The sequence below is a fragment of the Megalobrama amblycephala genome, linkage group LG9, assembly GCF_018812025.1.
Source record: "Megalobrama amblycephala isolate DHTTF-2021 linkage group LG9, ASM1881202v1, whole genome shotgun sequence".
Taxonomy (NCBI): Eukaryota; Metazoa; Chordata; class Actinopteri; order Cypriniformes; family Xenocyprididae; genus Megalobrama; species Megalobrama amblycephala.
In genome coordinates this window covers 38,864,355-38,876,812 of record NC_063052.1, presented here as the reverse complement: position 1 = coordinate 38,876,812, position 12,458 = coordinate 38,864,355, and the positions used below count along the sequence as shown (strand labels likewise).

Sequence of the window (12,458 nt, the reverse complement as noted above, 5' to 3'; positions counted from 1 at the left end):
CGAATAACTTCTGAAAGTGGTTTATTCAGATGAATAATGATTCAGGAGGAGAATACAACAGATATCAGAGTATTTGCACCTTTAGATTCACCAGTAAAACTTGCATTGCATGAGCTGCTCTAAGAAGGCTGTGATTGAGAGAAAATCCATTAACTAATAATACATTTTAAATAACCTGTGAAGTAGAATCAAATGCATACATCATGGCAGCATTTGTTGTAATTCTTTTAATTTATGCATATTGAAAAGGAAAATTTAGTAAAATTAGATCATTTTTATCATGCGCACAATTTAGTAAACCAGATGACTAATTTTTATATTGTGCGCACAATTTAGTAAAACGAGATAATTTTATATCATGCGCACAATTTAGTAAAATTAGATAATTTTTATCATGTGCACAATTTAGTAAAACGAGATAATTTTATATCATGCGCACAATTTAGTAAAATTAGATAATTTTTATCATGTGCACAATTTAGTAAACGAGATAATTTTTATATTATGCGCACAATTTAGTAAAATTAGATAATTTTTATATCATGTGCACAATTTAGTAAAACGAGATAATTTTTAAATCATGCGCACAATTTAGTAAAATTAGATAATTTTTATATCATGCGCACAATTTAGTAAAATTAGATCATTTCTAGCATGCGCACAATTTAGTAATATTTTTATATTGTACAATTTAGTAAAATTTTTTAATCATACACATTTAAATATTTGATAAATTTAGTAAAAAGATATTTATTTATTAAAAATAAAATAAAATTTTAATTACATTACCTATTCAGTTTGCTTTGCATGCTGGACAGATTTATTTATTTATTTATTTATTTTAATTATAGAGATTGCAATTTCAATTTCTAGCAGATTAAATACGTATATAAACATGTAAATAAACATTTAAATATATGATAAAAAATATTTTGATTTAATAAAATAAAAGAAATACAATTTAAATAAATAATTATTTAATTATTTAATTATAAATAAAATAAAATAAAATTTGCAGCATTACCTATTCAGTTTTCTTGTATGATGGACAGATTTTTTTTAAATTTAGAGATTGCAATTTCAATTCTATCAGATTAAATATTTTTATATATTCTAAAATATATATTTAAATGATATATGAATAAATAATGTATGTGTGTTTTACATAAATTATTTTTATTTTAATTTTTTCATTATTTCATCTATTCAGTTTGCTCATGTACAGGAAAATGTATAGGGATTGCAATTTCTTGCTGATTAAATATTTTAATATTTTAAAATATGTATTAAAAACAAATTTTATATAAATATATATATTTTTTTCCCTCTGATGATGGCTAATAGTCACATGACAAAGGAAAACAAATATTTCTATTAAATGTTTGTTATTTGTTTTTATTTTTCATTAATTTATTTTAATTGTATGACATGGAAGAGAAAAATTCTGATTATTTAAACAAATTTAATTAAATAAAAATAAATTATATTATTATTAATTAAATTATAATTTATTTAAATTTCTAGAATATTAAATATTAAAATATTATAAAAATTTATATTTAAAATTAAATATTTAAAATTACATGCTATACCACTACTGATTACAGGTAAAGTTAATTAGTTTTTAAATAGCTAAATTGTCATCATGCTACTGAACACTGTAGTCAAGTTAGAGACTCGTTACACCCAGAAAGTAATCTGGTGACACGTAATGCCCGTTTCCTGTAAAAGTGTCACCCTCAACACTGGTCACGGCGGTCAGGACAAAGATTAGGTCAAGTGACGGGATTAGCTCTAATACGGCAGGATTAAAGTCTCGGAGAGATGAATGTGAGTGCGCGGGCGACTCTGACCTCTTTAATGTCGTGATACTGGCCCAGCAAAGCGTACGGACAGTACGAGATGCTCATGGAGATGATTCCCATGCTGCTGATCATCACCATGGAGACGTAGACGTTTGGGAAGATGGCCATGACGGCCGTACCGACCGCGAAGCACAGAGTGCCCAGGATGTAGATGACCTTTATGCTGAGGTCAAAGTTATCCAGGTACTTCTGCAGTAAAGCTGCGTCACAAAAGAAATGAAGAATTAGACTTGATCTGATCAGACGGCAGCAGATCTAGTTTCAGGATACGCACCTGAGCAGATGGCAGCGGTGGCGGCGTAAATCACCAGCCCCCAGCAGCCCATCTGAACCCCTCTGTGGTAGTTATGAAGGGCCGTGGAGTTCAGCGGAGCCTACGGGGAACACATTACACACATTATATTCAGGTAACCTTTCCAATTGATGTCAGAGAAACTACATAATTTCACTCTCTCTTTTTTAGCTCTCTAAAAAACACACTGTCAGTTAGCATTTCAATAATTTAAAAAACATTTGCATGTTCATGCTTCTCAGGTGATGGTTAATGGTCACATGACATACAGGTAAACAAATATTCCATCTTTTTTATTAAGTGTTTGTTATTTGTTTTTATTTTAATCAATTAATTTTAATTATAGATTTTTTATAATTTAATTATCAAATTTCTTTAAATTAAAAATCAGCTTTTTATTAAAATAAATACATCAATAAATATTTTATTATTATGATTATTATTATTATGATGGACACAATCACACCAATAAATAATAATAATAATTATTATTATTACTACAAATATTCTTCGTTTAATGTTTATTTTGTTTTTATTTTTAATTAATCTTAAATTTGATATTTTTATAAATTAATTATCAGATTTTTTTTAAAATTAAAAGTCAGCTTATTAAAATAAATACATCAATAAATATAACTGTATTATGATTATTATTATAAACAATAAAATATAAAACTTTGTAATAATAATAATAATAATTATTATTATTATCATTATTATAATAATAATTTTTTCATCTTTTCTTAAGTGGATTTTATTTGTTTTTAATTTTAATTAATTAATTAATTAATTAATTATACTTTTATGTTTATAATGTAATTATCAGATTTTCTTTTAATTAAAAATCAACTTTTTAAAATAAACACATAAATATTATAATTATTACAAACACAATCACACAAATAATTATAATTATTATTGTAACAAATATTTAATTTTTGCATTTGTTTTTATTTTTAATGAATTTATTTTAATTTTATATTTTAATGATTTAATTATCAGATTTTATTCGAGTTAAAAAACAGAAATACATCATTAAATATTATTTTATGACTTATTATAAACACAATAAAAGAAGATGAAATATTTGTAATAATATTAATTATCATTATTATTATTATTATTATTATTATTATTATTACTACTACAACATTTTTTTCATCTTTTTTTAAGTGTATTTTATTTGCTTTTATTTTTAATTAATTAATTTTACTTTTACATTTTTATGATTTAATCATCAGCTTGTCTTTTAATTAAAAGTCAACTTTTATTAAAATAAATACATCAATAAATATTATTTATATATTTTAAATATATTATTTTTTTCAAAGCTATATATAGTGCTTAAGTTGTATGTACTAGTTTTATGATTCTTTCATGGTGCTTGACAATAAATAAAATTTTTACATAAAATGACAATAAAATGATCATTTAGTGGTGAACTATTCCTCAAATGTAGACACGTCTTATGAAAACACAGGATCTCACCGTAGGGTCGCCCTCGTAGATGACCTGTCCCATGAAGTCGGTGTAAAACACGGCCTCTGCGATGATGGAGAACCATGTGACCAGGTGACACACGCACAGTCTGAGCAGCTCTTTGGGCATCTTCAGCATGGACATCCAGAGCAGTCGTACGGTGGTCTCGGCCTCGCCCTCCTCGCTCTCCGTGTCTCCGCTGGAGTTGGTGTTCCCGCTCTGATGCCTCGCTCTCTGCCCGTTCCTCTGCTTCTGCCGCTTTTCGATCTCGTAGATGTCGTTCATGCTGCGGGACGACTTGATGAGGAACGCCGCGTTGGCGCGCCGGTAGCGGTAGCGGTGGGATCCGACCCGGCCGTAGTAGGAGAAAGTGCAGGACGACTGTCGGTAGAAAGTGTGGCGTCTGCGGCGCATGGACGCACTGGCGCTGGAGGGCTTCAAACCGGGCGGCCCGTGGCCGTTGAGGTCCGTCGGATGTCCGTTGGGCGCTTTGGATTCGTTGAGCTGATTGTTAAGCAGAGCTTCTTCTCCCTCGCTTTCCATCTGCTGCAAAAACGCTGATAAGCGACTGAACCGTCCGCGCAGCAACTCCTGACTCCCTGCGCTGCTGCTGCGGCGCGGCGGCGACCCGTGGTAGGAAGAGATGCGATCTTGAAAGATGGACGGCTCGATTTCGCGCAGGAACAGCATATCGTGGTCTAGGTGGTCCAGCGTGGCGTCGGCCATAGCCAGAACGGAGTCGCTTTTACTGCGAACGATGTCCACGTCCAGGAAGTCCATATCCAGCTCGCGCTCTGATCGCCTGTCCGTGTCGTAATAGTCGTAGGGTTCGTCTTCGTGGATCATGTCCAGCTGGGGATGGTGCGGCGCGATTTTAACGCTGGATTCAGTTTCCGCCTCCTCGTCCAGACGGTCTTGCTGCGGACTGAACTGCTGCTCCTCGATACTGAACAGGTGCAGAGCCACGGAGATCGTGAACAGAACCGCAGCGAACAGGAACAGGATTTGCTCTTGAGACTTGAAGGTTCGACCCAAGAAGGTGTGCGTCCAGTCAAGACCGCCCAGAGCGTAACCCACTGCTCCACCGAGCCCTGAAACACACAACACGCACAGTTTAGGGAACGTTTACACGACATGTACTAAAAACAGAAAAGTTTTTCCTTTGTGTTTTTCGCGTACAGACAACAACGTTGTCAAAACGATCCTCGTTCACACGGATCCGCAAGAATGACTAAAAACGCTGTATTCTGCTGCCACGCCAGTAGATGGCGATGTCACTTTGTAAAGAAACACGCGCCTATAGACTGAACACATAATACGCATGCGCATGACGTCAGTGTTTCCACAAATTCGCATTTTTGTTGTTTACATGGAGACGATGATGATATGGTTTTCAAAAACTTGCACTTTGAAACCCGTTTTCAAAAGTTTGCATTTTCAGGCCCCAAAAACACTGTTGTCGTGTAAATGAACGGCCAATACGCATAATAAGTTTTACGTTTTTAGTTGAAAACGATGTTTTGAAAATGCAGCTTTCTGCAAAAAATTATAGAAATATCTAAACGTTCTTAAATCAAGATGCATGTACTTGAGAAGGAAAATTACTTGTGAAGTCATTGACAAAAATGTATTTTATATTTTTATCAAATTTCTTTTTATTATTTTCATATTTTTATTTGAAAAACATGCATCAAAACTAAATTTGTTTATGCTTAAAACAAGCAAAAATATCTGTCAATGGGGTCAGAAAAATTATCTTAAGTTTATTTTTCAGACTCAAATTTTGACACTTTGAGGGAAAAAAGTAAGTGTTGATTTAATTGTTTTTTTTTTTATCTCTATAATAAAAAAACAAGACAAAAAAGGAAACAAGAATTTTTACCCCATTGGCAGATAGTCTTGTTTTCCAGTACCTAAAAATATCTAAAAATAATAATAATAATAATAATAATAAAAAAAATCTATAAACCAAGATACATTAAAGGTGCCCTAGAATTAAAAAATGAATTTATCTTGGCATAGTTAAATAACAAGAGTTCAGTACATGGAAATGACATACACTGAGTCTCAAACTCCATTGTTTCCTCCTTCTTATATAAATCTCATTTGTTTAAAAGACCTCTGAAGAACAGGCGAATCTCAACATAACACCGACTGTTACGTAACAGTCGGGATCATTAATATGTACGCCTCCAATATTTGCATATGCCAGCTCATGTTCAAGGCATTACACAAGGGCAGCCAGTATTAACGTCTGGATCTGTGCACAGCTGAATCATCAGACTAGGTAAGCAAGCAAGAACAACAGCGAAAAATGGCAGATGGAGCAATAATAACTGACATGATCCATGATATCATGATATTTTAGTGATTTGTAAATTGTCTTTCTAAATGTTTCGTTAGCATGTTGCTAATGTACTGTTAAATGTGGTTAAAGTTACCATCGTTTCTTACTGTATTCACGGAGACAAGAGCCGTCGCTATTTTCATTTTTAAACACTTGCAGTCTGTATAATGCACAAACACAACTTCATTCTTTATAAATCTCTCCAACAGTGTGTAATGTTAGCTTTAGCCACGGATCACCATCAAATTCATTCAGAAACAAATGTAAACATCCAAATAAATACTATACTCACATAATCCGACGCATGCATGCAGTATGCATGACGAACACTTTGTAAAGATCCATTTTGAGGGTTATATTAGCTGTGTGAACTGTGTTTATGCTGGTTAAAGCAAGCATGAGCTCCAGGGGGAAGGGAGCACGAGATTTAAAGGGGCCGCAACCTATATATCGGTGCATAGTTAATGATGCCCCAAAATAGGCAGTTTCTTTAAAACAAGAAAAACAAATCAGATTATTGTTTGGCAGATATTTGTTCTTGTTTTAAGCATAAGCTTACGCTGTCCTGAGAGGACATGGTGATGGAAAAAACATGGGAAAGATGGGAGGGAAAAATTACACTTCGATGCTTTTGTATTTGCCTGCAAAATGTTTGTGTTCCCCGAGAAACTTTGCACTGAAATATATTTATTCCTCCACAAAAGTTTTGCGAGCGAATGCAAAGTTTCTCGAGGGAATGCAAAAGTTTGGCAAGAGAACGTAAAAGCATTGAAATACAATTTTTCCTCCCATCTCATATATTTTTTCCATCACCATGTCCCCTTAGGGGTTCAGTATAAACTCACTTAATTTTCATACATATTTTTTAAAAAACAAGGCTTAATATCTTCAGTAATATTCCTTCTCAAGTAATTGTATCTTGATTTAAGAATGTTTAGATATTCGTACTGGAAAACAAGACATATATGGTTGTGATATCTTAAAATACCTTGTTTTCCCTTTGAATTAAATTTATTTCTTTAAGTATATTTCTTTCTTTTTTAATGCAACGACTCATTTAATTTACAAAAACACTGAGTAAGAAAATATTTGTTTTTTGCAGGGTGTGAACTAGCTCCTAGATTGAAGATGTCACTGGTATGAATAACAGCGAAACAATATTAAACTCAAGAGAGGAGTGCCAACCGAATTTATCTGCGGTGTGAATGCAGCCAGACTCATGACACAAGTGGCGATGCATGAGGATTTTCTGTGTTGTACCTGCAGAGAAGGCGTGGATGTTGAGGGCCATGTCCTGCTCCTCGGTGTCGGCCACGTCCAGCAGATACGCTCGTATGGGGCCCTCCGTCGCATCCGCGCAGAAATCCAGCACCACCACCCCCAAAACCGTCATCACTATTCCTATCGGCTGGTTATTGGGGACGTCTCCTAGAGCAAGACCTGAGAGACACACACAGAAACAGGTTTATGTTACTTGTTAGGAGACGGATCATCTGACATTCGAGAGTTTTAAACAATTTCCTGGTTGATTTGGAGGGAAAAATCTACGGGATCAGTGTTGCTATGATTAACTAAAACTAAACCTAAAACTAAAAATTGAAATGAAGCTGGGAAAAAAGTAATTGATGAAGTCCCCCTGTGGTGAAAATCAAGTTTTTAATGTTGTTTATATGTCTATGTGGTGTTTTTGATATGCTTTAAGACAAACCATGTGCAAATTCATGAGTCCAACACCATTGTTGAGGAATTTCTCCTTAAAACTGCAGTGAAAAAAAGACAGTCTCAAAAACATGGTTTGAAATCGCTGGTGTTTCTGACGTCACAAACTACCTTGTAACCAATCACGTCGACGAGTAGATCTCTGAACTGGTGTGAGTGAGTGGAGGCGGGGCTAATTTGCATATTCATAGAACCGCGTATACTAAATGAGGCAAGGGTGTAGAGTTACATTTGAGCTATTTAAGGCATGAAAACATTTTTCAAGGAAAAATTTTTTTTAAATATGCCATTTTGGTGATCAAAAAGTGAGTTTTAAGGGATAAAATTATTGACTACAGGGTGACTTAAAAAAAAACTCAGTTAAAAGCTGGAAAAGTTGAAAGTTAAAGTACTCAAATGACTAGAAATAAAACTGACAAAAATTAATTAAAGCTATATAGATATATTTAAACAAAAATATATGAGACAAAAGCACATAACAAAATAACTAAACTTAAACTAAAATTAAAATGAAAATTGAAAACAAAAGAAATACTAACATTTTAATATTTTAGAAAATATTAAGAAATATTATAATAATGCATAAATAATACTAAAATATCACTATTATTAATGTATTTAAATGTGTTAAATAATAGTTGAAAACATTTTAAACCTATATGGACCAATAACTTTCATTTATAAAGTCATATGGTGTCTGTTATATTCAAACCTAGTTTTACATTCTTTAATAGACTTTTTGGCTAAAAACAAACAAACAAAGCAGCAAGAAACACCAGCTTCTGCATCATATTGGTGAACGTCAACACGGTAAACATACATTATATAAATGAATTAAATAACAACCCATTTCCAACAGTTGTATTTATGTCTTTAAGGTATTTTGGATTCAAAAAATACATATAATGTGCCTGAAACATATACGGGAAATATATAAATAAAAATGAATAGAGAATTTTTAGATTATTTTGACAAAAATGCATTAAAATAGGTTTTAAAAGTATCCATTTTATGAATGTTTCTTTCATAATCCATAGTCACGCATGAATGACATCTTCGCAGGTCAAAGGTCGAAAGTCATATTACAAACAAAGAAATTGATCTGGTGATAGTTGAACATATTAGTTACAGTATTTTATAGCACACGCACACACACACACAAAGCAGTGAATATTTTGAATGATGGCTACCTACAATTACACTTTCAGCAGATTGTACGTGCACTTTTACAGTTCATCAATATTTCATACAGACTTTCATGTACGCTGACACACACACAGCCCTCTGGGAACACAAACATCCCGGTTCAGACCTCTGTGTCCTGACCTTGATCCGGCACATTGTCACAACATGCACCATGTTACATGTGTGTGTGCGTGAGAAAACACACAGACATATATTGATTGTTCTGCTTATTTTAGAGCTTTTCCAGAGTTACAATAGAGCATGTGTGCCGCTACAGCCTGAGGTCACGGGGTCACTTAGTGCTTTATTTCTGTAATTATTGGTGTTCGCTGCTGCTCACAATGATCTGAATAAACCTTAACCCAAAGTATGAAACTTTAGTGTGTCACTCGTCCCACACCGTTTATGCTGCAGAATGAATTTCATTCATGAATGATTCTTAATTGCGGAGAGACGTGCTGTGCTCAATTTTGGATTAAAAAACAGAAAAAAATCCAGACTTACATTGAAGACTTTTGATTTGGGCTAGTAATAAAGAATCACCTAGCAACCACCCAGAACACCCTAGCAACAGCTAGAAATGCACTTAAAAAACACCACAGAAACCTCTTAGCAACATTCTGGCAACAAAACAAAACAAAACAAAACAAAACAAAACAAAACAAAAAACAAAACACAAAAATAAAATAAAACAAAACAAAACAAAACAAAACACAAAAATAAAATAAAATAAAACTAGCATGGTGGTGAACCAAAAAAATAAAATAAAAATAAAATAAAAATAACTTAAAAACAAACAAACAAAAAAATAATTAAAATAAATAAATTAGCAAAGCCTTGGTGACATCCACAACATACTAGAATGGTGGTGCACAAAAATAAAATAAAATAAAATAAAATAAAATAAAATAAAATAAAATAAAATAAAATAAAATAATGCATTTATTATTCTAATGCATTTCTTTTTAATATTATGTTAAACACTGTTATATAAAATGAAATGAAATAAATAAAATAAAATAAATACAAAATACAATTTAAAAATAAATAAATAAATAAAAAATCTTTCTAATACATTTCTAGTATTATTTTAATAATAATTGTTATATATAAAATTAAATTAAATTAAATAAATAAAAAATAAATAAATAAAATAAATAAAATTACAATGCCTTGGTGACATCCACAACAACTAGCATGGTGGTGCACAAATAATAAATAAATAAATAAAAAAATAAAAATGCATAAAAAAATAAAAATAAATAAATCTTTCTAAAACATTTCTTTCTAGTATTATTTTAAACATTGTTATATACAAAATAAAATAAAATAAAAAATAAATATTTCTAATGCATTTTTTTCTAGTATTATTTTAAACATTGTTATATATAAAATAAAATAAAATAAAATAAAATAAAATAAAATAAAATAAAATAAAATAAAATAAAATAAAATAAAATAAAATAAAATAAAATAGCAATGCCTTGGTGACATGCACAACATACTAGCATGGTGGTGCACAAATAAAAATAAATACATAAAATAAAATAAAATACATTTTTAAATAAAATAAAAAACAAATATTTCTAATACATTTCTTTCTAATATTATTTTAAACATTGTTATAATTTATTGTTTGAAACTGTAAAAACAGGCATAGAGGGCGGAAACTAACTAGACTCATAGCTGTGTGTATGTCAGCGGTAGGGTGAGTATTACGCTTTCTTCCTGACAATGGAGTCGGCGCGCGGCAAGCTAGCCGTGGAGACAGGAAGTTGTTCCAGATAGGCAATGAAAGGTAAAAAGGGGCACAACAGGAAACAGTTCCCTGTGAACTGGTTCCTAGTCCTTTCCCATGTCATAGAGACCGACGGAGTTCATGCTGATACACACACAAAGCATGTGACACATGGTCAAGAGAATATAGTACAAAAACAAGGTATTACCACGGTACATATCTAAAAAACCTCGGTAGGAAAAAGTGCATTCGGGAATGATATCAATGTTAAAACCAGGTATGTACAACACGTACTAAGAATATAAATAATCATTTTCATGCTGAAGTTTCCTCACCTATCAGTGAGCCGTTGAGAAAGAGAGCCACGCCCAGCAGGACGCCCACACACAGCGCCAGGATGAAGGGCCGTCGTCGGCCCCAGCGCAGCGTACAGCGGTCACTGGCCGAGCCGATCAGAGGGGTGAACATGAGGCCCAGGATGGGGCTCAGGAACCACGTCAGGCTGTAGTATTGCTCTGGAAGACCTGAGAACAGGACAAACACAACATTACCATCACACATCTGATGTCACTTCCTGTGCATCTTGCTGTTCCAGGCAGTTTAGTGTTGCTTATTATTATTATTATGCGTATTGCTTTCAGAAAACAGCATTAATGGTAATATGATAAAAGACTCATTATAAACCATTAAAACCCACTTAGAGAAGAAGTTTACTCATTAATGAAAGAAAAAACCCTGAAATTCAGCCTAACCGGATCGATGCGGATAATACTAATGCTACGGATATCATTATCCAATATCCAGCATCTCCACTTAGACTCAAAAAACTATTTAAGATTAATGTATTTGAAATGCATATAAAATTTCCATCCATTTGGATTACAGAGTTTTAACATGAACTACTAAATGCATATTTGACAGTCGTACATAAAAGAAACATTTACGAATTTAAAATGCATAAATCATATTTTTTGTGTTTATAATATTTTTTATATATTTACAATAACTCATATTATAGGTCACACAGTGTGTCCGACCTCTTCGTCCTCGATTCGAGTAGGTTTTGGGGTTAGTCACAGCTGGCACTCAAAGTTATGATCTTATGACCAGATTCAATAAGAAAATAGGATCAGACGATAAAGCAGATTGTTTGTAAGAGTAACAGGCTTTAAACGTTAATCAAATAACTCTCTCACACACACTCACATGATTCGAATCATAAATAATGTCGCTGTGGAAATCATTATGGGGTAAACAATCCCCTAAAAGCCTGGCAAACCTCCATCTTACCAATAAAAATACACTTTCATTGTTCCCGGATCAGACAGGAGCTCTGCTGGCCTGTTAGTGCTCAACTACAGACACTTCATCATTCAAGAAGAAACCTGAAAGTCATGCAAACAGCCCGCAACAACAAAACACTTCAAATGCAAGGGCAAAAAATGTCTCTCCTGAGATTTTTCTTTTGTTTTTTCCTTGAATTATCTGATTTAGTTATTAATATTCTATTATATGCCTAGTTAGATATATGGAGGCTTGTTTCTGCCACGGAATAAAACATTTACATCTCGCGATTCTGACTTTTTCCCCCTTGCAATCCAGACTTCTTTTCTCAGAATTCTGAGATATAAATTCACATTTGTGTTATAACGTCCAGTTGTGAGGGGGAAAAGAGTGACTTTTTTCCTCACAATTACGAATTTATATAAATTAATCAACTGATGTACTTGACAAAAGGTTATTTTATATAGATAGAAAAACAAATATGTTCTCATAAAAGGGTTAAAAAACATGAAAATGAATTTCATAGAGGAACTTACATTTTGAAAGAAA

The 12,458-nt window shown here is 32.6% G+C and overlaps 1 protein-coding gene across 1 annotated transcript in view; it reads right to left on the bottom strand.

The window, feature by feature from the left end:
* Positions 1-12,458, bottom strand: part of LOC125275839 (solute carrier family 45 member 4) — a 53,155-nt gene that overhangs the window by 1,415 nt on the left and 39,282 nt on the right. The window contains exons 4-8 of the mRNA XM_048203137.1: positions 10,961-11,149; positions 7,244-7,423; positions 3,646-4,727; positions 2,140-2,239; positions 1,854-2,065 (exon numbers count right to left, since the gene is read on the bottom strand). Coding sequence (XP_048059094.1) covers positions 1,854-2,065; positions 2,140-2,239; positions 3,646-4,727; positions 7,244-7,423; positions 10,961-11,149 — 1,763 coding nt within the window. The remainder of the gene's footprint in view (positions 1-1,853; positions 2,066-2,139; positions 2,240-3,645; positions 4,728-7,243; positions 7,424-10,960; positions 11,150-12,458) is intronic.